The sequence below is a fragment of the Cynocephalus volans genome, chromosome 12 (genome assembly GCF_027409185.1).
Source record: "Cynocephalus volans isolate mCynVol1 chromosome 12, mCynVol1.pri, whole genome shotgun sequence".
NCBI classification, from domain to species: domain Eukaryota; kingdom Metazoa; phylum Chordata; class Mammalia; order Dermoptera; family Cynocephalidae; genus Cynocephalus; species Cynocephalus volans.
This window is the reverse complement of record NC_084471.1, coordinates 71,412,012-71,436,991: the sequence shown is the minus strand read 5'-3', so window position 1 is coordinate 71,436,991 and position 24,980 is coordinate 71,412,012. Positions and strand designations below refer to the sequence as shown.

Sequence of the window (24,980 nt, the reverse complement as noted above, 5' to 3'; positions counted from 1 at the left end):
TCCCTTTCCAGAATATTAAGTGTCTATGACGAGAAATGATAGCATCTAAAGCAGTGGTTTATAAGCCTACCCTGAATATTAGAATCCTCTGGGGTACCTTTAAAAATACTGATGCTCAGCCCCACCTTTTACCAATTAAATCATCCTCTGGGGGTGGAGCCTGGGCCTTAGTATTTTGAAAATTTCCCTAGGTGGTTCTAATTAATACCTAGACTTGAGAATCACTGACTAAAGCAGTGAATCTCATTCCTGGCTACACATTAGGATAATCTGAAGAATCTTAAAAATCCAGTGATGCCCCCAGCCCCACCCAGGAAATTCTAAAGAATTGGTGTGGGGTGAAATCTTGGCATCAGTGGGTTTTTTTTTTAAAAGATGACTGGTAAGGGGATCTTAACCCTTGACTTGGTGTTATCAGCACCACGCTCTCCCAAGTGAGCTAAGCGACCATCCCTATATAGGGATCCAAATCCGTGCCTTGGTGTTATCAGCACCACACTCTCCCAAGTGAGCCATGGGCCAGCCCTGGCATCGGTGTTTTTAAAAAGCCGCCTTGGTGATATAATGTGCAGCTGGGGTTGAGAACATAAAAGCAGTATTTCTAAATTTGAGGTGGGGGAAGATATAAAGGAAGGGGAAGCCCTTCAAATACTCTGCTCAAGCCCTTCTGTTCACTCCACCAAGGCCCAGAAACAGTATTGCTAATGGGAGAGAGGTTGGGATGGAAAGATACCTTGAAGAGCCAGGCAGTAAAGGAAGAACTTTTCCTAAAGTGGGTGGGGGAGGGGTAGTGAAGAAAAGTAGGAACAGTAGAAATTGCCAAACTTGCTTTTGGAACTATTTATTTCCTCTTTAAATGTGCAAAAAACAAAAACAAACAAACAAAAAAAAACAGCAAAAGGACAAAAGAAGACATACTTTTTCAAATTAGCTGTGACAGCAGATTCCATTCATTTTGTTTGTAGTTTCCAATCAGCTTTAAAAAAAAAGTTTTTCAAATTTGCATACAGATCATCTAAGATCCATAACAACTCGATCTAGTTTAGGAATATGGAAAGTAAGGGCATTTTAAATTAAGTATTGTTCACGAAGATAGATCTTTTTTCAGCAGTTGGGCCATCTCAAAAGAAGTTCATATGCTTTTTCCCCACTCCCTTCCCAACTCCACCCCTCCACCAATGTTTTGCATAGATCAACAAAAAGCAAAGGTTCCAAAACAACTGAAAGAAAACTAATTCCAAACTCTTAGCAGAGCAAGCTTTCCATAGGGAATGAAGAAGACCCATGGGAAAAGGCAGCTAAGCCCATCAGAGCAAGCTGGCTTTCAGGAAGACAAAGAGCAGAATTAGAAGAAAAGTTCCCAGGACTTTTAGGAGTTCTTAGGACTGCTTAGAACCTGCTAGCTCTTTTATGTGGAAAGCAGCAAGACACTCTTTCTGAAATAACATTGCTGAACTATTGTAACCCTTGGGCACGCCCATGGCAAAGAGGCAGAGGCAAAGGCTGTTTTTTCCTTTGGTGAGGGGAAAGGGGGCCAGTCCTTTCTGAATGCCCAATGACATGGCACTCTAGTGGTATCACCCAGCCCAATTCTGAATCTGCATACCATTTGAGATTGTAGTATCTTCATTTTTGGGACACAGTGGTCATTAGCTGGAACTGTGATTTTCTTAAACTTCTTCACAGATCAATTGAAATGTTTTCTACAAGGGATTCTTCCGGAACGTTAATCATGTCCCCAAACGAAAACCAGGCACACATTCTTTAAATACTTTCCATATTCCTACAGAAATTTAGTTGCACCGTTGACTCTTTCCCTAAAAGTGGGGGTGGGGGAAGGAAACTCTTCTTTTGCAGGGTGCAGTATAAAAAGCCAAATAAGCAATGAACAGAAAACAAAAGTGAGGGTTTTTTTGTTTGATTGCTTGGTTTGTGAGGGGAGGTGGTGTGGAGGTTACTGTTGTGACATGTTGCCTCAAAATCTATAAACCACACAACAGAAACAACTGCTTTTCTGTTTTCCATGACAAAGAGGCAGTACTACAGGGAAAAGCCTCACCCAAGGTTGCCTGCAGGATGGTGCAAATGTCTCCTCCAGGCTATTCTACAAGTAACAGGTATTCCTTCAAAGAAGCTGGTAGTGGAAGGCCCTTCACTGCATCTGGCAGATACTGGAGTCCCAGGCTATGGCGCACAGCATAGCGAGAGAGTGTTTTTAGAGTTCCTGGGGCTGAGCACAGAACAGTCAGTTTTTCACATAGCTGCTGGTCTCTGGTCACCTCTCGTGGCATGGTGCCATTTTTCCTCAATTCAAAGTGTCCAACAGCTCTGTGGAGAAGCTCAAAGCAAGAATCCTCTTTCTCTGTTCCAAGTCCCCTGACTAGCAGAGCCACCAGGCGGGAGATGGGTGTCTGGCCTTTTAAGTTGATGACTCTGACCTCTGCACCATAATCAAGAAGGATGCTGACGCTCTCAAGATTTCCCTTCATGGCAGCCCAGCTGAGCGGTGTATCATTGTTGTAATCCAGGGCATTGACAGAGGCCCCACTCTCTAGGAGAGCTCGCACACACTCAGCATTGTTCTTAAAGGCTGCCCAGTGAAGTGGAGTATCTCTGTTGCCGTCCAGTGCATTGGGGTTTGCACCATATTCCAACAGGACCTCCACACAAGCCTCATCTTTCTCTGCTGCATAGTGGAGGGCTGTTCGGTTGTAACCATCCAGAGCATTCACCTGTAAAAAGGGAGGAACTATATTACAGTTGACAGACTAGTGGGAGGGAGGTGGGAAAGCAGCAAAGAAGGTTGCATGTATTTACCCAGTATCTTTGTTACATGGCACTCTGAACAAGAGGGTCAACAAGCAATTCCAAAGATGGAGAAATGACAGGAGCTTAGGAGCAAATAGGAAAAGAACTGTCTCCAAAGAATTAACACTGTTATGTGCATTGACTAGCCGGCCTGCATTATTTAGGTTTTTGCTGCAATGTTCATTTCTCTGTTCATTAGACTTTGTACCATAGAGTAAGGGTAAAACAGGAAAAAATGAAATCTAAGTCTTTGCAACTGTTCTGGACAGCTGCTTCAATATACAATTAGAGTAAGAGTTTTAGATTATTTTACTTATCCTGACTCTGTATCCTGGGGCAAATGGCAACCAGATTGAAAAATAATGAGGTCAAAGCTCGGCCCATATAGCTTTGCTATGTCTTTAATCATACAGAGAAGCTCAAGTGTTAATCTAAGTCAGCCCTTCACAAAAATATGCTGTGGGTTCACAAGAGAACCCAGATGAAAGCATGTGAAGGGAAGAGCACAGGTCTTCCAATGCTGGAAAAGCAGCTGGCTTGCTGAAAGTCAACACCACCTATAATTTTTCACTTCAAGATCCCAAATTCATAAATAGCATATTATTTTCCCACAAAAACTGCAATAAAGCAAAACAAACATTTAAGTGAGTTCAACCTTTTATTTGGCTAAACCCCTCAATTTTCCCTGGATATTTTCACTTTCACCATTGGCATCAGTCACTGGCTTTCACTTCAGGGTCACTCACAAAGAAACAGTTCTAATCACAAAAGTCATGGAACAGATGATGACAAGTAGAGAACACCATGGCTGTATTAAGATAAGAAAGGCGTGGCCGGCCCTTAGGCTCACTGACCAGTGTGTCTGGAGCTGTGCACCAGCTGCATGAGTACCTCAGCACATGCATCTTAAAGACTGCTCACAAACAGCCAAATATGCTAGTTTATTATTTAATAAGCACTTACTTAGCAATTACTATATGCCAGTGTCCCAAACACTTTACAACCTTATGAAGAAGACACCATTATCATCTCCATTTTACAGAGAAACCAAGGCAAAGAAAGGTTTAACGTGTTCAAGATCACACAGGTGGAAGTGGCTGAGCTGGAATTTGAATCCATGAAATCTGGTTCCAGATTCTTTTAATCATTCATTATACTATGCTGCTTCACACCAATGCCAAGGGTCTACTTTCAAAAATTAATCTTTGTTTTTTTTATCTTAGGATACATTAGAAAGAAAACAGAAACAAGACATACTAAAACATAAAATAACTAATGAGCAGAAATAGCACAAATAGCCCAATCCTGAGGAAGGGATTGCCTTATGATATTTATCTCCCAGTGATAGTGGTATTAGAATAGTATTCTGATAGGAGGCCTCAAATGGTTTAGATTTAATCAAAGTTGAGGGGCCTCTGCATTTATAGCTCCTGGACAGTCAACGGGCAATGAGAGGATTAAATGGAAATATTAGCAATCCCTAGAAGGTAAGCTGGGAGGGAAAAGGGAGATAAAACTCCTTCCTGGAGCCATAGACAGCTTAAATTAAGGAGAAGAAAGGCAAAGGAATGAAATCCTTAGGATCATTTTATATATTTAGCACTACATTTTGCTTTAATATTGGCTATGCAAATGTTGCCATGAGCTAGAAAGTCAGACTGGAGGTGGGAATAGATGCAGGACAGACGGGGAGAAATTCTAAGAAAATGTGAAGCTCAAGTTTTAGAGAATCATTAATGTGAAAATGTTAAAACACATTACCTCAGCTCCTTTTTCCAGGAGTAACTCCACACAGTCAGCATCTGACACCATACAGGCACAGTGCAAGGGCTTCAGGGTACCATGGGTGCAGTTCACATCTGCTCCCTATGGGAAGAAGGAAACCTCAGTCAGTGTGCTCAGCTCTGGCTCACCCAGCAGAACGAGACTCAGAACTCACTCAGTCCAGGGGGAAGAGAGTTCTAACTCTGACTATATTATAAACATACCATTGGTTCCTGGTTTCCATTTCTATTATTTAAATAAATAATATTTAATGTCAATGTCCAAACCAAAGAAATATACTGAAGATGAAGGAAAGGAACTGTCAATTCCTTAGATCAAGTTATAAAGTTTCTCCATTAGGTAGCCTGCCAGATGGTTACCTGGGCATCATTGATGACATAACCTTATGTGAAAAAGCAGTGGAAACCTTATCACCTGGCAGGAAAGATGGACAAACAATCCACTTTCTATAGCAGGAAAGAAGGACAAACAATCCACTTTCTATAGCAGGAAAGATGGACAAACAATCCACTTTCTATAGCAGGAAAGATGGACAAACAATCCACTTTCTATAGCCATCATGCTCTGAAAAAGTCAGGAAAGTAAGTCAGTCAGGCTGAGGCTAGAACTGGCATGCTCTTTTTGCCATTCAACAAATGACCACCACTAACAGTAGGATTATCTTAACATTATTTTTGTTTATAAACATCTTCAAAGTAACCTCTTAGTATCAGCATTCTCTGTTAATTAGCCCCTGATGGTGCTTCTATTCCAAATCTGTAAAGGAGATGGAGATTAATTAGTCAGACCAAAGTCACTGAATGACTCAGCAACAGAGCTAGAATTAGAATGTGACAAAGTTTTTACTGCTGAGTCTTCTGACACCACTTTTACTGAGAACAAGCTAACACTGACTTTTCCTTCTCCAGTTATGACACACAGCTCTGAAGCAGCTACAGAGGTCCAGACTGTAAATGAGAATCCTAAAGTTGTTAGAAAGAATGTACAGAAGTATCTACCTGGATGCATTTTCTAGTGATCAAAAAATTACTGTAACTTCTCTTCAATAGGAATAGTATACAGAAGAGGGTATCAAAAACTTTCTAGAATACTAGTCATATAACAGAATTACTGAAGAGCAGTGGTTAGATTTCAAATAAAGTATTTTCCTAATCTAAAATTACCATGCATTTTAGCAGCTGAAAACCTTTACAGAACTAGAGTGGTAGCTGTTGTTAAGATAGAAGGCAAGTGAAATCTCTCCTTGTAACTATTATAACCAAAGTATGGAAAAAGGCTCACAGGGATTTGAAAATGACCTTTGTTTTTCCTCACCTCCTTCCTCCCTTAGTAAACATGTACAGAAGACTTTGAGCTCGATAGATTCCATATGCACCATATCCAGAGATTTTACAAAGAACATGAGACCAGGGTTATCCAGAACACATTTCACAAAGAAAAATATCAGATACACAAAGTGAAAGGGAGAAGGGAAATAAAGCAAAATACAGGGGAAAATATATTTTAATGATCAAGTTAATACATTTAAGAAGTTGTAAAAACTCCTTTTGATCTTATGCTCCGTCAAAGCTGCAAATCTGTAATCTATTAGGATTTACCAGGAATTTTCCCATTTCACCTGCCAAACGACTCGTGTCAAAAACAGCACACTCACCCCTCTGATGAGGTCCTCTACGTTATCATGTGGGAAGGAACGGATGGCAGCGATTGTTCGGATTAAGCGCTCTGAGAGAGAGTATTTGCTCTGAATGCTCTGCATAATATACCACATACTGGAACTCATCGAGGCTCAGAGTGTGTTCACATGCTCCAAACTGCCTGAAACAAAGAAGTTTTAGGCATATGCAATATCACTGAGCACACCTGTCCTTAGAGTTTAGCATTCTTTAAGGCCTTTCCAATACTAAAAGCAGATTTCAAAGAGATCAGTGCTTAATTAATGTCATTTTTCATAATCATAAGGATCGATTATAATAGTTGCTTAGGGAGCCGGGTAAACCTGGATGAAAACGTTCTGACCTTCAGGACCTGTGTCCTATTCTCTGATCTAGTTTAGCACAATATTTCCCTATGAGGTACTAAGAATCCTGTGGAGCTCTGTGTGGTTTACAAATAAGACTAGGGCAAGGAATGGGATTTTTAAAGGCTGAAGATGCGACAAAACATTCTTTTCCTCCTCTGAATTTTTGTGGTGTTTATTATCAGCATGACTTTTATGTTATTTATTAAATTGGCCTTGCAGTAGTTATGTACATATTGTTTCTCTATCTAAATTGTAATCAATTGGAAGGCAAGGACCTCATCTTCTGCTTTTTCACCCATGTGAGGGCAGCCACAGAATCTCACAATAATGAGGTATTTAACAAATATTGGTTAGTTTAATGACTAAATGGTATGGAAGTGACTGTTACCTGTGAGAAGAGAGAGAGAAAACTATGGAACAAATACATGTATCTTAATAATGACAAGGCTTCTGTGAAATATTTTCAAATGTCTTCAGCACAGAAAAAAATATGAAATATTTGAGGCAATATTCTAAAATAAAAAAGGAAAGCAAAAGTATAAATGTATTCACAGAAACAAAATTAGAAAGAAAAAAACAAAATTCATACCAATGAAATATGCTCTCAGTTTTAGGAAAACAAGCAGATTTTAAATAAATCTAAACTTTTAATGATTGGCTATGCATGATGATTGGGAAATAGATTTGGGGAAATGTATGTTGAAAGCACTACATTTGGTTGACATGACAGAGAGTCCTAGGATGGAAGAAGAAAATAATGCAGTATACTTAAATTCAACTATGATTCAGCTGTATAAGAGGTACTAGTCAGGTAACATCTAAAATTATGGCCAATAAGGTATTACAGCCATGGAGAATTCTATGAAAAAGCACATATCAAAAACTGTACAGAAAATATAATATGCAGTATCAGTTCTCTAGGTGTAACTGCTTAGGAATCCATGTTCTTATTAAAATATGAGCTCCTTGAGGGAAAAGATCGTGTTTTTTCAATAGTGCCTGGCACGTGGTAGGTCCTCAGTAAGTATTTGTTGAACCAACATAAACCTTATTACTTTGGATCCTAATAAATTCAAGACTTGCAAAAATTAAGCACGTTATCTATATGGTGAATACTAAAGGAAAAATCCTAAAATTATTTTGGCCATTTCATAACATACAACTTTTGTTTCTTGTGATAGAGTATCCCTTTATACATTATATTATATACTATAAACTCTAATAGTTTCTATTTTGCTAATCAGTAGCCATTTAGATACGTTAAATATATACACACTACTAATAGAAAGCAAGTAAAAAATATTCAATTCATAGGTATCAATGATTCAAATTGGGTATTTTCTCCCCAACTTTATTATGAATGAATAAGCTTGCACACTTATGTATGTCTCTCTATGAAATTTCAATCTGTATGAAATTTTCTAGATAGTTTAGATTCGGCATATGTTTTAATCTCTCCAATAGCCACTAAACTCCTCAGAGATAAAGATCTGTATCTTATATTTTGTAAGCAAGGAAAAAGGAGGAAGAAAGGCAGAGGTGCATTTGCGTCAGCGATTCAAAAATCGGAGTAGAAAACAGAGCAGTAAAATGGGAGGCTTGTACTGAAGTGGTTCTGTTAAGCGCTTGTGGGCCATGATAATATGATGAAACTAAAGTCTATACTCATTTTCGGGGCGCTCTTAGACTCCAGGCAACGAACTCCTGAGAATATGGCTAGTGGTCTTCCACTGCAGCCTCAAAGCTCGCGATAAAGGAGTGAAACTGCGGAGCAGGTTGACAACATTCACAGGAAGGATTAAGAAAATCTAAACTCGACTTCTCTCCCGACAGCAGGCCGTGCACGGTTTGACCCCTAGTGAGCCCTTTCCTTTGCTGGGGCTGAAAATCCTCCCTCGCCCCGTTTTCTTTCGCTACGGGATCCAGAGAAAACACAAAAGGGATTTTATTGGGAAGCTAAAAGCATAGTGGAAGAGAGAAGACACTCAACAGCTGTGGTGCTAGTGAGGATTCGGCTTCCTCGGGAGACCCTCGGCCGAGCCAGAGGCGCCACCAAACCCCACCGCACCTGCTGCGGGAGGGCTCGTGGCAGCTTCGTCTCGCCAAGGGGAACAGGGGGCGAGGCAAGGGCACGAAATGCAAGGACGTGTGGTGTCATTTTCCGCACGAGCTCCCAACAGATCGCAGCCATCCCGGCAGGTCTCCCAGTGCCGGTACTGAAAGGGGTCGCACAGTCTGCTCCAGGAAGCACCATACGCGGACCAACCCCCGCCCGGATCTCCCCCATAAGGCCCGGAACGATGGCTCAGCCTCGAGCGCTCGCGGACCTCCAGCGGGAAGTCGAGGAAGCGTTACTGGGCGTGGTGCCCCGAGCTAGGGAACCAGGCTGCAGACCTTCCCGCACCGAGGACCGCACTCACCGAATCGCCGGACTGAGCTGGGTCTTGAAAGCCGCTGTCAAAGCGTGACCCGGAAGCAGAAGTTGTAGCCAGCGGGCCCCTCTGTTTACTGGACAAGAAGACCGACTAAGGAGAGGCGCCTGCGCACTGGCCAGCGTCCATAAATGGGACGCGCCTGCGCAGACTGGTGAGGCAGTCTCAGTCATTCCGAGGCATAGTTAGTGGGTCACTTTCTCCCCTAGCCCAGAGGATTTGCGCGCAGGCGCAATGTGGGCCGCAGCCCTGGGGCTCGGTTCCTCGCACTGCCGTGGAAAAACAGCTCGCGAACCCTAGCTGTCGGGCCAATTCAGTATGGCCGCGCCTGCGTGGACCAGGCATGCAGTGAGTTCATCCCACTGTCCTCTGCCTTCCACTGTCTCTATCTAATTTCGGGTCTGGGCACCTCATCCCAGATTATTCCCAAACTCGCTAAACCAACCACTGCCTTTTCCACTAAGTCCCCACTGATTCAGTTGCTTAGGAGACTAAATTGTTAAGAAGTGTCTCTGGCAAACAAAAGAACTTCCAGCATTATTCAAAATGTTGGAACGAATCTATGCTCCTCCTTAGAACCTTCCTTGATATTGTCTACCCGTCTTCAAAGTGGACTATACCAAAGACAAACAAGCACCCAAGAGGTATAGTATCCGAAATGTTGAGGAGTAAAAGAGAGGTACATGTTGACAATAACCTTTCCCACGCAGAGAGATGCTGACAAGTCTGAGTGACATACTTTCCGTGCAAAGCACCAGTGTTTCAAAGTCAGCAGCACATCGTGGTTCAAGGTGAAGAGTGAAGCAGCCCACACAGGCAGACTGAATTCTGCCATCCACGCTGCAGCCTTTTTAACCAAGTGCTCTGGAACCTACTCCTCAATGCTTGTTCTAAGCAACAAGATCTAGCCAGTTCATGTACGTTAGTGAAAGGATGGTGATTGAAAGCTCATGACCGGCCGGAGGAATGAGCCTCTTCTGGGTTCCAAACTCAAAGGAATTTTGCATGCAGGAATGTGTCCCCCACCTCCTATCACTGAGCCATGGTGAGATTGTCCAATTTTTCAAAAGAAGCTGAAATCCAGATTTTTTTAAAAGTGCATTATTTCAAATTTCAAATGTTGGCAATTTTTTTAAATCATTTTTTTTAAAGCAGGCAACATTCAGTCTACAAACTACCTCTTCTAGACTCTGGATTAAAGGCTGTTTTGGTCATTGGTAACTCTGTGGAAGAAGGGTTTAAGGACAGCTCTCTGAGAGGGAGTTTGGAGGGCTTACTTGAAGATGTAGTTACATATATATGTGTATATATATATATATGGGTTTTTTAAAATTTTGTTTCATTCTTTTTAATTTTTTTCTCTTCTATTTTAAAGATTTTTAATTTTTTGTAGGTACATATTAATCTCACTGTTTTTTATTTAATTCTTAGATTCACTTGGGAAAGCTTGAAGGAACCTGAATGGGATTACAATGGAGGCTAGAGGTCCCTACCCCCATCCCTCAAGCCACTGTAAGGCATTTTTTTATTCAATGAATGGAAACAGTTTGATTCTGTGCCCATTGCTTCTAACCAGAAATCTATACATTAGGCCCCTAAAGAACATTACACGTCCTAACACAGGAACTAGATATACCTGAGTCAGTGCTGCTCCAAAATGGGGAAATGCATTCTGGGAACCTAAGCCCTTCCTGGCCAACAGAAGAGAAAATCAAGACACGTACATGTCTTGTCCAGACCTAACCTCATTTCAGTCATTACCTCTCAAACTCCCATCCCTGTGTCCAGAACCACATGACTCACATCAATAGCCTAGTGGTTTATTCTCCCCTGAATCCACTTGGATTCTATTTGACTGGGGAATTATAAGGTTTGAGGCAGAGATGTAATAAATTCCATTCCATGATACCATGGTCCCAGGCCTGCTTAGTCATTTTCTCTCTAGACCTAGTAAGATGACTCTCTCCTTGGCCCCACACATTGCTGTCTCTCAAAGTGGAGCATAAGCTTAACACAACTGACCTATTGTGAGCTTGGTGACTGCCTCTCTAGCCTTCATCTTACTAAGCCTAGCTTTAGTGGGTCTACTGCTCAGTCTCTGAGAAGTCACTGCACAACAAAAGGAGGTCTCTACCTATAAACAGCAGAGATGATAGAGTCAAAGGATCCAGCAAATGAAAGTACTGCACCTGAAGGATGGCATCCATCCCTCCTCTTGGGTTCCATGACTTGGCAGCTCTTGTTCAATGTCATGTGCCAACCAGCGCATTAGAAAGAGTATAAGACTAGAGAACATAAGACCTATGGGTTTGTCTTGGATCTGAAATTGATTAGTTATTTCATTCCATTTCTCTGGGTATTAGTTTCTCACTTGTAAAGTGAAAGCACTAGCTGAAATGATCCGTACATGTTCTTCTATTTCTGTGAATTCTGATTCCACCTAATTCCTTTTTTTTTCCAGCTGGTACAGAAATCTGAATCCATGACACCTTGGGATTATATAGGCTGCACTCCAACCATCTGAGCTAAACCAGTCAGCCCTGATTCCACCTAATTCCTAAGCAAAAATTCTTGCTTCCAAAATTTTTACTCTGTAGTTCAAATGCAAACAGATTTATGGCTATCATAATACTACAATACTAATGAGACCTGTGAAAGTTATAATAAGATGGCAAGGTCTACATAGTTTCTGTTCCATTTTTGCTTCGTCTGGTGCCTCCTGTAGAGGATTCATAAAGCAAATGTACTTCACAGGGCCTGGTTTTCCAAAGCCTTGCAGTTTCAAATATTGACCTTGCAAAGAACAAGAAATTCTCCTCAGGCTATAAAGTCACTGGTGTAAGATAAAGATTTGTAACATAGCAAGGTTGCTGGCTCAAAGACAGACTAGTTACTGATTGATATGTAAAGTTACTGGGAAGGTGCTGGAGGTAGATGGAATGTTTGCTAGATCAAGCTTTTATTGGTGGATCACTTAATTGTCTAAGAGAATGTCATCTGACTTGTTTTTACTGAATGTTACCAGCTTCTATTGTTAAACTTGTTAAACAGTACTTAGCAAAAACCCTACCTATGTCTCTTCCTATAATTCCTGGTCTGGAGAATAAATGCAGGAGGAGAACCCCAATTTGTGGTTAATTTCCCAAGGAAGGAATGCCTCTCACCTGAGGGTTCCAGGGGAGATTAACCACTTCGGGGCTTCTCACTGCTTAGAAGAGATGGGCTTTGAGTAATCCTCTGTGGCTCCGTCACCCAGGGGAAGTGGGGTGACAAATCCGTGGGGGGCAAAGCAACAGCCTCCTTTCTAAAACAGAGTAAAGACAGTGATGGGTCCCAAAATTAATTTTTTAATGTTATTTTTATTATAAAAAGTTTAAGCATACAGAAAAACTAAAGAGAGTAGTATGATGAATTCCTTATACCCATCAATTATATTTAATACATTAAGATTATGCCAAATATTTAAACCTAATTTTTTGTTTCTTAATTGTTTTTTGTAGCTTTAGGATTTTGAAACAAACTACAGTATTCAAACAATATCCATAGTTCCTGCAGCTTTGGGGGAAATTTTTTTTCTGAGAAGGCTTGATTTAGCTTCCCATAACTTTTCTAAAAACCTGAAATATCTCTTCTTTGAAAAAAGATATTCTTTTTTACCGCTGTGTTTTCTCATCTCTCAAATTTCTTGGTTGGTAAATGCTAAGGTAAATAAATTCTAGAAAACCACCAGCATCTTATAAATGTAAAAAATGAATGGAGTTTCCCAGGGAGTGATAAAACAGGCTATTCATACAAATTATTTTAAAGTGTCTCCAAGAATTCACTGCACAACAAAACAACTTTTATTTTCAGATCCATGTACTCATCCATTCATCAAACATTTACTGAGTGCCTACTTTGTTCCGGGCTTTGTGCTCAATTATGTTGGGAGAAACAGAGATGTAGAGACACAGTCCTTTGTTATTAATGGTTGGGAGACAGACATGAGCATTGTCAATTGCAATTAAAGATTATTACTTCAATGGAGATTTTATGTACAAAGTCAGTGTTGAAGAACAGTTCTACTTCATGGTGATACCAAGAGAATGTAGGGAGGGAGGGTCTGTGAAGAGGTTTCTTGGGGAGAAATTTGTGTGTGCTGTTGAGTCCCCATTCTCCTCCCACCCAAAGGGAGAGGAAGTGATGGTATTACTTCCTTCTCAAGCCTAAGAAGGAGCTTCTGTGGGACCAGAGAGCTTGGAAATTGTTCCCCATAGTTGTAAAACAGAAAACTGTACCAGCTCTTGTCTATAAATTAAAGAGGGCTGTAGCCACAGAGTAGATAGAGGGGGCTGCATTGGGATCTGCCTGTACTCCCAGATTCAGCAGGGATGATGAATGTGTAAATGTTTCCCTGGACCAGATGTGGGCCACACAGAAGACAGCCAACATGGGATTGCCTTTGGTCTATTCAAAAGAGCTGTCTAGAAATGTGGAGGGACCCAGTGGCCAGAAGTTAGAGATGAATACAGGAATCCTAGAATCCACAGAGCTAGTCACAGGCAACCACTTGCATCTGTCTAGGCCAAAGTAATTCAAGTGAGAGGTCTCTAATGGGAATCTCCAAAGAACCTTTAAAAGCACAATTCAAGAAGAGCCAGCTTTAACCATCTGCCAGACACAGTACAGACCTATACTACCCAAAAAGAACTGCCCTATCCTCTTAGCTGTCCTGCCTTCTCCTGCTTTTACACAAGCAGATCAAATAGCAGGTAGCTAGTGAGAGAGGAGGTAACTGGGGAGAAAGCTGAAGGCAGGCAGCCAGCAGGCCTTATTACGGGGGGGGGGGGGGGGGCGGGTGGTCTTGGACTGACTAGTACCTGAGAATGAAAACCAAAGTATTTGATTACCATTTGGGACTGGGAACATTCTAATTACTAAATCGAGACTGACTTTTTAATGTAAAGTGTCTGTTACTAAAAGGATTGTCCATTATCAAATAGTGAACTTAAAAAAAATCAGGAAATCTGCCCAATTTTCCATCCAGGAGCAGGAGAAGATTACCACCACCACCCCCAATAAAAATGTTTAAAAGATGGTAAAAGCCAGGAAATAAAGTTGTACTTTGATCACATCCCATGAATCTTGCATTCAGTATCTGGATTCCATCTCTGTAAGTTTTAGTTGGTTATTCTGTTCTTCATGTTTTCATTTAATGAGTTTTTTTTTTTTCCTTTCTTTTTTTTTTCCTCAGTGTGCTGTGTCTCCCATAAGACTTTGATATCATTATTTTTTCTTCTCTCCCCTGGTAATACCAGTTCTGCACTCAAGAAGCATTTATTAGATGGTGTTGATTGATGGTACAACTGGTGTTTCTATTTTCAGACCTTGACATAAACTCGAACTAGAATTTTTCTTTTTCTTTTTTTTTTAAAGATGGCTGGTAAGGGGATCTTAACCCTTCATCTGGTGTTGTCAGCACCACGCTCAGCCAGTGATCTAACCGGCCATCCCTATATAGGATCCGAACCCATGGCCTTGGTGTTATCAGCACCACACTCTCCCGAGTGAGCCGCGGGCCGGCCCCTTGAACTAGAAATTTGATGTTGATGTTTTGCTTGTAATGATTGCTGCTATCACTGTTCAACATATTTAGTATCCTGATTCCATAGGTGGATGCCGTGGAGGTGTCCCATGTTACAGATGCAGGTGTCTTGCCCTTTGAGCCTTGTAGATACTGAACATCCATAGGCTTTTGCACAACTCCTTTTTGGAGTAAAAAACTCTTTCCTTCACCTGCTGGCTCCAAACCCTTTCCTAATTTTGAGTGGCTCCTCTAGAGTGACAGTGTGCTGAAGGAGAGGAATACTGCCTTGGAAACACTTCTAAGTGGTAACATGAAGCTTTTCACAACAGTTTTCTGGCCTCTGGCCAGAACTCATCAATTACTCTCCTGTCTCAAAGGCCTTATTATCCTTCTCTTTCAGGGGCCACCTGGCTAATGTTGACGGCCAGATTTCCCTGACACCCTACCCAGAGAAAGGTAACTTAAGTAAGAAGAAGGGACTTCTTTCAAATAAGTTCTCTCATCACCAAAAAAAAAAGAACCAGAGGGGAATTTGAAATACACTAAAAGTGAAGGAGAGAGAGGGAATCAGTCAACATTAACAGAGTAGAGTGAAAAATACGATGCAAGTTAAAACTAGTAGGCTAGTTGGAAAAATAATTTTCCCTCATTACTAGAATAATGTATTTTCCTTTACTTTTAATTTCATCAGTTTTTTTCCGGCTATCACTCATAGCATATTCCTCATATTTAGAAACAATGTAATGTCATGCAGACATCATAGAGACCAAAGTTCCAGTTCTGAGATTATGTATAATTACTTTACCTGCTTAAGCAAGTTACATTACCTAAGTCTCAGTTTACTGATCTGTACAATAAGATGAGAGTAACACACCTACCCCAAGGGCGAATTTCACAATACTTAAACCACATTTGTGAAAAAGTGGTTTTGTAAACCACATAAATATTGATTATTATCTATGTCATCTGTGTATTATTTTACATTTGTTCAAGGAGGTTACAAAATGTCTCATCCTCTCAGTTACATGGTGGTAAGCACCTCTAGGGCAGAGACTTAGATTTCCTGCACTCACCTCCTCCCACATAGCACAGTCCCAATCACGCAATAGGTAACTGATAAATGCAAACTGAACTAAACTGAAGTGAACTGATTTCCCACAGACAGGAAGAGTGGAATGTCTCTTTGTCTTGGTCCCTGAGCCTCAGAAAGAGAGGTCTCAGAGACCAGGACATTGAAAAATTGAAAGGGAAGCTTTGGAACCAGAATAAAGAAAAAGAAAAGGAAATTCAGAGGAAATATCATGTAAGCTTCATGAAACTTTTCATGTGTTTAGGTCTTGTACTAGAGAAAGTAATTTAGCAAAGAAAAGAACAGTATTAATGTGCAGCAGGGATAGTCTCCCAAGATGTGCCATCAGGATTAAACAAGGACTTCTTTCAGAAACTGCTCAGAGGCAGACGTGCTCTCAATATTCAAACTCATTTTCTTTTTCCTTTTAACTTTCCCCAAGCCTTGGGGAAGTTTATGAATTACTATTGTTTAAAAATTAGCTTTTCATCAATATTTTATCTTTTTTTTTTTGGCTCTACAGGCTACCAATATTTTTCACTATCTGAATAATTTTAAAACATTTGTCTTCATAGAGAAAGACTGCCAGAGGGATTTTGAAAAAAATTGAACACACAAATGACAATGTTAATGATGATATTGAAATTCCATATACATCATACTATTTTTCCAAGAATGTAGGCATTTACAGCTAAATTACCTAGCAAACCAAGACTCAAGTGACAAACTCCAGCAGGAGAGTTTTTAAGACTGTCTAAGTGTGGGAAATTAACAGAGGAAATACCATTCGCCTTTTAACCTTGGGTGATCCAGACTGAGCTAGAGACTTTTACTAGCAAAGAGATGATTGAATTCTTTGAATCAATTTCAGGGGCTTGAGAAGCAAGTTATGGCAGATCTCAGAATCTTCTACTGCCTGCTGCCCATGCTATTTTTAGGAGTGTGTCTCCCCCTGGAGGGGGAACAGATCATTTACTCCTTCAGCCTTCTTGCCTAAAGTTGATTATTCATTCATTGATTCTTTGCTTCTTTGATTGACTGATTGATTCATTCATTCATTTGTTCATCCAGCCATTCAACAAATACTTATGAGATCCTATTACTGTGCTGTTTGTTACAATAGATGCTGAAGATCCAACTGAGAACAAGATAAACACATTCCGTGACTCCAAGGAAATTATAGTTTAGTGTGACAAATGAATATTAGATAGTCACCTGAATGCCTAAATACAACTATGATGAGTTCTGCAAAGTAAAAGTGCAATAAACTGAATGCTTATATTACCCCAAAATTTATATGTTGAAATCCTAACCCCCAAGGTGATGATATTAGCAGGTGGTGCCTTTGGAAGGTGATTAGGTCATATGGGCAGAGCCCTCATGAATGGGATTAGTGTCTAATGGAGTTTGGATGTATCGTCCTCCCAGAATTCATGTGGAAATTTGATCCCCAATGTGGCAGTGTTGAAAGCTCTTCAAGTTATGGGGGTGGATCCCTCATGAAATGATTAATGCTCTCCCTGGGGAGAGGGTGGGTAGTGAGTGAGTTCTCACTCTATTAGTTCCCTTGAGAGCTGGTTGTTTAAAAGACCCTGGCACCTCCCCTCCCTCTCTTGCTTCCTCTCACTATGTGATCCGCTTGTACCCGCATGCTGCCACTTTCCTCAATGAGTAGAAGCAGCCTGAGGCCTGGGCCAGATGTAGCTGTCCCAGAATCGTAAGCCAAATAAACTTCTGTCAGTTGTAATTACCCAGTCTCAGGAATTCTGTTATAGCAACACAAAATGGAGTAATACAGTGTCCTTATACAAGAGACCCCAGAGAGATCCCTGGCTCCTTCCACCATGTAAGGTACAGTAAGAAGATGGCTGTCTGTGAGGAAATGGGCCCTCACAAGACATAGAATCTGCCAGCATCTTGAACATGGAATTCCCAGCCTCCAGAATCATGAGAAATAAATTTCTGTTGTTTATAAGCTATCCACATTATGGTATATTTGTTATAGCAGCCCTAATGGACTAAGACAAAAAGTGTGGAGGGTAAAATGGCTATTCAATAGAGGGTCTCATTAAGTTTGGGAGGGCAAGGAGAGCTTCCCTGACCAAAGACTTGGAAAATTGGTGGAAATAACCAGATCAAAGGTGTGAAGGAGATGCAGGGAGTGGGCCTTCCAGCAAATGGAGCGGTATATTCAAAGACCCTGAGAAAGAAAAAGTTTAGAAAGTTGGAAGAAGAGAGAGGCTAGAATTATAAGGAGGTAAAGGGCACAAGTTGAGGCTGGAAAGGAAAGAAGTCTCCAGATCAGGCAGTCTTGGGAGACATATTAAGGATTTTGAACTGTGTCCCAAAAGTATAGGAAGCTATTGACAGGCTATGTACAAGTGACATGATGATATGTGTGTTTTTAAAGGATTGCTTTGACTTTCTGAGGAAGAATGGGCCAGGACAAGGATTAAAAAGGGAAAACACCAGTTTAAGTGATTTAAGCAAGGAATGATAGGGTCTTAGATTAGGGTGCTGGCCATAGAAAGGGTGAGAAGTGGGTGGATTTAAAATATTTTAATGTCAGAATTAATAGGACTTGGTGATTGACTACAAGCTGGAGATGAGGACTACCATAGTCAAAAATGACTCCTAGATTTTTGCTGAGCCCCTGGATGAATTGAAAGATAGGAACGGGAGAAGAAACAGGCATGTGTAGGTATGTTTGGGGGGCTCTGATCAAAGACCAGTTCATCAAATATTTATTGAGTCTCCTACTATATGTCAGGCACTGTGTTTGGCACTATACACTGGAAGTTAAGATGTGGAGGCATCACAGGATCTCTATACTTAAGAAACTTCCAGTTAGTGGAAGATAGTGATACCATTAATGGATTATTTCAATATAATGTAGAATGAACAATGTCCATAGGAGCCCAGAAAAGAGACAGCACAACCTGGGGAATTCAGAGAAGACTTTTTAGAGGAGATGATAACTGAATAAAGTCTTGAAGGATTAGAAGTAAATCAAGTAAAGAAAGGTGGGGGATTTTCCCCAAGGAAAATGAATAAATGGCTCATTTGTATCACCATACTGAGTGATGAAAACTAAAATACTAAAATACTGCATAGGATATTTGTAGTGGATTGAATTATGTCCCCCCAAAACTTCGTGAAGCTTGAGTTGTGTCTCCTAAGTTTTATGTATTAGGAACTGTGACTGTAAAGAGGGTGGGAAATCCTATTATGGTAACTGTAAGGCCTTGAAGGGGTGATTGGGTTGTAGGACTGTGCTGTAGTGGATGGATTAAAAATGGTGATCAGGGGCATGGTTCTGAGGGCTTTAAAAGAAGAGGAGAGTCTGTCTTTCTCTCTCTCTGCTTCCACCATTTTGTAATGTGAGACCCCTGGGTCACTGTTGCCACCACCAGATGGACTTTGGACTTCTCAGCCTCAGAAACTGTAAGCAATAAATTTCATTCTCTTTATAAATCACCCAGTTCAGTGTACTTTGTTATAAGCAACAAAAACAGACTAATACAATATTAAAGAGAAAATTGTTCGGAAAGTATCCGAGATGGTTTAAAATGGAATTCTTTACAGATCTCTGTATTAGTTCATTTTCTGTTGCTTATAACAAAATACCTGAAACGGGGTAATTTGTAAAGAAATGAAATTTATTTCTTACAGTTTTAGAGGCTGAGAAGTCCATGGTCAAGGGTGCATCTGGCAAGGGCTTTCTTCTTGGTGAGGAGTCTCTGAAGAGTCCCGTGATGACCAGGGTATCACATGGTGAGAATAACTAGAACTCTCTTATGCTCTCCTTACAAAGCCACCAGTCCACACCCATGATAACTCATGACTCCAGAATGGATTAATCCTTTCATGAGAGCGTAGTTTTCATGATCTAATCACCTTTTAAAGGCCCCACCTTTCAAATACCATAATGAGATTTCCCGCCCTCTTAACACTATTACAATGGGGATCAAATTTCCAACACATTAATTTTGGGGGGACACATTCCACCCATAGCAACCTCTAATCCCAATTCTATTCCAAAGCACAGAAAAAGGACAACTTTGACAATTTTTAATCAAATAAATATAACATTGAAACTAAAATCTGATAAAGATTAAACAAAAAACTACAGATGAATCTCATTTATGAATATCAAGGCAAAAGTACTAAATAAAATATTAGCAAATGGAATCAAATCCATATGACTGAGTAGAAATTGCTTTGGGAATGCAAAGATGGTTCAATGTTAGAAAGTTTATTAATAGCTGCTCATTCAGGCCAGCTACAGAAGCCAGCCCAATGCCTGGGATCCTGAGAGATAGGGGCCAGGACAGCCCTGCCCCTGCCTGCAGCCAGATCCTAGAAGATACATATTAACCATGTGTATTTCTTTGGGTGTGTGACTTACCTGCTCATGTCCTTCACCAAATTTCAGCTTAGATTTTTCTAATTCATTTTTAAGAGTTTATTTTGCAATAAGAATATTAAGCTTTGTGTATTAAAAAAAAAAAAAAAAAAAAGTAGAGAATAGAATAATGGTTACCAGACGCTGGGAGGTGTGGAGGTGGGGGAAAGATATGGGGTGAACTAATGGGAACAAAACTGTGCTATCTACCCTAAGTGAATCATTGTGCAAGATATGTTGAAACAACACACTGTACCCCTCAAAATAAATATAAATAAAATTGAAAAAAAGGATAATATACAAAAAGAAAAAAATTATTAATATAATTAATATTATTATATCTAAGAAGAAAAGTCTTGTGATTATCTTCATAGATGCTTGAAAAGCATTTGAAAAATTCAAGATGTATTCTTAATAAAAATAATTTTCAAAAAAGGTATAAAAGAGTGTTTCTTAACATCATACTATCTTGCTTTATCAGCTTCTTACTATTTTCATGGGAAAACACTGGAGCCATTCACTGCTAGTATTTGAGACAAGACAAGGATCTTCACCATTACTACACCATTTAACATGGTAAAAATGGCAATGCATTTTTACAAGAGAAAGCGATTAGATATATGAGAATTGTAGATGATATGATGGTGTGTCTAGAAAATGGAAGCAAATCAATAGAAAACTACTGCAAACAAAAAGATGATTCAGTACAATAGCAGGATATGAAAGCAATATATAGAAGTCCATAGGCCTCATAGACAGAAGGAAGAACCAATTACAAAATAACATGGAAGAGAACATCAAGATCCAACCATAATTACAAAACTCCTAGCTATAAAGTTAAAAAGAAACATGTAAAAATCTATGAGTAAAACTTTTTAATATTCCCCAAAGGCACAAAAGTAGATGCAACAAAGGAGAGACATACACTAAGTGAATTTGTAAATTTAACATGATCCCAATAAAAATTCATTCATGTGGCCCTTAGTATAGTAAAACATGCTCAACCCACTCAAAAAAGAAAGGCAGATTACATTACATTGAAACAGCATTTCTTATTGTGTTCGCAAAAATCCGAAAGTTGAGAACATACTTTGTTGCCAAAGCTCTGGGGACAGAAACACACTGATACACTACAGGTGGAAGTATAGAGTGATGCAGCCCCTAAGGAGGGGAATTTGGTACTATCTGGCAAAATCGCAGATAGATGAATTTATCCTTCAACCCTGAAATCACATTTTTAAGAAATCTATACTAAAAGCACACCTGCATATATTTTAAATAATATATGCACAAGGTTATTCATTGTGGCATTTTTAATGACAAAAGACTAGAAATACTACATATATTCATCAGCAGGTGGGGAGTTGAGTAGTTAAATAAACTATGGTATATAGCAGAGCACTATGAGTTATAAACATAATGAGGAGTATTTGTATGTATTGCTATGGAATGATTGCCACAATGTATTATGTGAAGCAAGGTGCAGAACAGTGTATGTGATAGCTACATTTTGTGTAATATGAAGCATTGGAAGGATAATCCAGAAACTAATAAAAATAGTTATCTATATGTGGTAGAGAGGGGAACTGGGATCAGGGGATAGGAATGAAAGGGAGATGCCTCTGAGTATACCTTTTTATGTAGTTTTGACTTTAGAATTATGCAATTGTTTTATATATTCAAAAAGTAAATTAAACCAAAAAGAAAAAAAGAGCAACCTCTAAAACTGAAAATAGATGAAATGAATAAACCTAAATGTATATGACATTGGTAACATAACCAAAAAGAAAGATTTCAAACGACTTTTGAACTCAAGAGTTTGTCCTGCCTTAGTGGAATATATTCTAAGAAGAAAAGAAACTGCAAAGAACACTTAAACTTTATTCTGCAATTTTGTTGTTAGTACTAATACTGGTTTTGTGAAACTATTTTATGTACTTTATAGGATAAAGCAAATAAGTTCAGTGTAAGAAGTAATAAAAATATGTTAGACATCTTACAACTTAGAAATGTATCATTTAAAATAAATCTGCAAGCTGCATGTGTTCTGAAGATGCCAATAATCTCACTGAAGAATATGAGCAAGTTGACTAACTCGGAGCTGTGGATGAATATCTAAGTGGGGAAACACAGAAGGCTGCTCTTCAGTGGATCAAGTGTGATGACTCTTCAGACAACTTCCATGAAGCTGATGACATACAGTACCTTGATGCTGAATATATAGATTTCTCTGTAATCCTGAGCATTGCACAGGTTATAAGGTACCAAATGCTTGAGAGACATGAACTATCATCATCTGTGAAGAAAACTTTCAAGGCACAGACAACTAAAAGACCTTTAGATATTCTGTCCTCTGTCAAGGCAAATGTAAACAGAATACTTTTCACAGCTGTCCAGAACGTCTCTGTCTGTAAAAAGAGCATTCTATAAATTTATGTCTGGACTACATGCAAGCATGAATGTGCATTTTGAGTGCAAGATAGCCTTTACAAGATACCTGTTTGGAAAAGAAATGGCAACACACGTTATGGAATTTCTTCAGTGATTTGATGGAATTTTGACTAAAGGGGAAAGTCCAAGAAGGCTCAAGAACTTGTACTTTTTCTACTTAATATAATTATGGTGTTTATCTAAAATGCAACCGTTCGCTGAGCACCCAGATTTTTCAACCATTCACTGGAAATGAAGTGCAAGATTCAGAAAACAAAAAGTTAGTTCTGGAAATATCTCATGAATTCAATTTTTTCCCTTGGGTTAGGAAAAAAAGCAAACTGAAGGTAGACTGTAGGTTGCATTATAGAAACGTTTCAAAAAATATGGATTTTGTTGGTTAGTTTAAATGCTGACTGTGGGGGAAGCTTCAGACTCAGGGTTTGGGCACTGCTCTGAAAATCTTGTTTTCAGAGAAATTAATAGTAAACATGCTAGAAAGTTGGCCCAGTTATGAATTCCATCTAACTAGACAAGAAATGGTATCATTGTTTAATGCATTTGGAAGGATTTCTACAAGTTTGAAAGGATTGGAAAACTTTAGGAACTTGTTGCAAATTATTCATTAAAAAAAAATGAACTGAAAGGTGCCTTTTTCTGGACAATGAAGGCCAAAGAGAGGAATTTCATCCAGTAATAAGTAGCAATGACAGTCTGAAGCCAAACCTTTTATATAAAGCTACTTTTACTAGAGGAGAATTGTATTGTTTTAAGAAAATAGTTTTATTTTGTAATTGTGTTGAGTTTAAATATGTATAATATTATTGTAAGTCAAAGTAATACTTTGACAATGTGGTGCAGATTTTAAAGTTTAATATTAAATAAAATCAGGATTATCAAATTTAAAAAAGGAATGAAATTTAAAATTTTCATAGGAGGAATTGACAGCAAATTATAGACTACAGAAAACAAGGTTAGAGAATTTGAAGGCATAGAAAGATAAACAATTTGTAACAAAACACAGCAAGAAAAAAGATTGAAAAAGAATCAGAGCAAAAGTTATCTGTGTGACATATCAAGCAGTTTAACATACATGTAACTGAAGTTTCAGAAGAGTCATGGTATTAAAAAATATTTAAAGAAATAATGGCTAAAAATTTTCCAGATGTGAAAGCTCAATGAAATCAAGGCAGAATAAACTTAAAGAAAACCATGCCACGACACATCATGATCAAACTGCTAAAAACCAAAGATAAAGAAAAAAATTCTAAAAGCAGCCAGATAAAAAAGACATACTACACATAGAGCAGGGATTAGTAAACTATGGCCTGTGGGTCATATCTGGATTACTGCCTGTTTCTGTAAATAAAATTTTATCAGCACACAGCCATACACATTCATTTACATATGTGCTATGGCTGTCTCTGTTCCATAATGACAGAGTTCAGTGTTTCAACAGAGACCATATGGCTTGCAAAGCCTCAAAGATTTACTATAAGGCCCTTTGCAAAAAAATCTGCCATCCCCTGATATACAGGAACAAAGAAAATAGTGCCAGCAGATTTCTTATAAAAGCTATGCAAGGCAGAAGACAAGGTTGACCCAGAATTTTTTACCCAGCAAAAATATCTTTCAAAAATAAAGGTAAAATAAAGCCTTTTTTTTTAGATAGGTAAAAGGTGAAATGTTAAAGGAAGTTCTTCAAGCAGAAGAAAAATAATAACAGATGGAAATTTGGATCAACATAAAGGAATAAAGAGTGTGAGAAATGATAAATATAGGTAAAATATGAAAAATATTTTCTCACTTATTAATCTCTTAAAAAGATAAATGACTATTTAAAGTAGAAATAATAAAAATGAACCTGAGGTTTTAGCATACACAGCAGCAATATGTAGGACAACAAAAACACAAAGAACACAAGGAAGGAACTGAAAGTATACGAGGGTACTTTAAAAAGTTCATGAAAAAATAGAATTAAAAGATAATACAAGTCTTTCAGTGAAGTTTTTGAAGTAGCCTTTCATTGTTATAAGGTTCTTACACTACCCAAAAGTAAACTATGATAAGTTATAGGAGCATACAATAAATTCTAGAGCTGCACTTTGCACTATGCTAGCCACAAGCCACATGGGGCTATTTATTTATTTATTTATTTATGGATTGGGTGTTTTTTATTTAAGATACAATTGCTAACAACTCATACACATTTAACATTTCAAATGGAAAAGCAAACAGTACTAGTGCCTAAAATTAATGGAAACAGACCAGAATGATCTGTTCCCTTTGTTCCTCTTACTGAAAAATTCAGTTGTATTTTATGTCCTTCTGATAGTTGGCTATGAATCATTTGAGTCATACACCTCTTCCATACATATGGTTCATATCTGGTTATTTTAATTAAAATTAAAATTAATTAAAATCAGAGAAAATTAAGTATTAAGTTCCTTAGTCACAGTCAT

The 24,980-nt window shown here is 38.9% G+C and overlaps 1 protein-coding gene and 1 pseudogene across 2 annotated transcripts; one reads left to right on the top strand and one right to left on the bottom strand.

Annotated features, from left to right (window-relative positions):
- Positions 1–852: 852 nt before the first annotated feature.
- ASB8 (ankyrin repeat and SOCS box containing 8) lies at positions 853–9,132 on the bottom strand. 2 transcript variants are annotated; one of them, XM_063075354.1, is made up of 4 exons: positions 9,037–9,132; positions 6,248–6,411; positions 4,570–4,674; positions 853–2,732 (listed from the first exon to the last, which is right to left on the bottom strand). In XM_063075354.1, exons 2-4 carry the CDS (start codon positions 6,374–6,376, stop codon positions 2,100–2,102), a joined length of 867 nt encoding a protein of 288 aa, XP_062931424.1. In that variant the 5' UTR covers positions 6,377–6,411; positions 9,037–9,132; the 3' UTR covers positions 853–2,099. The 2 variants fall into 2 exon arrangements, with proteins under 2 accessions (XP_062931424.1, XP_062931423.1); XM_063075353.1 differs by having other exon boundaries at positions 6,248–6,407.
- LOC134391726 (ERO1-like protein alpha) lies at positions 8,917–23,147 on the top strand (annotated as a pseudogene).
- The last annotated feature ends 1,833 nt before the right edge of the window (positions 23,148–24,980 follow it).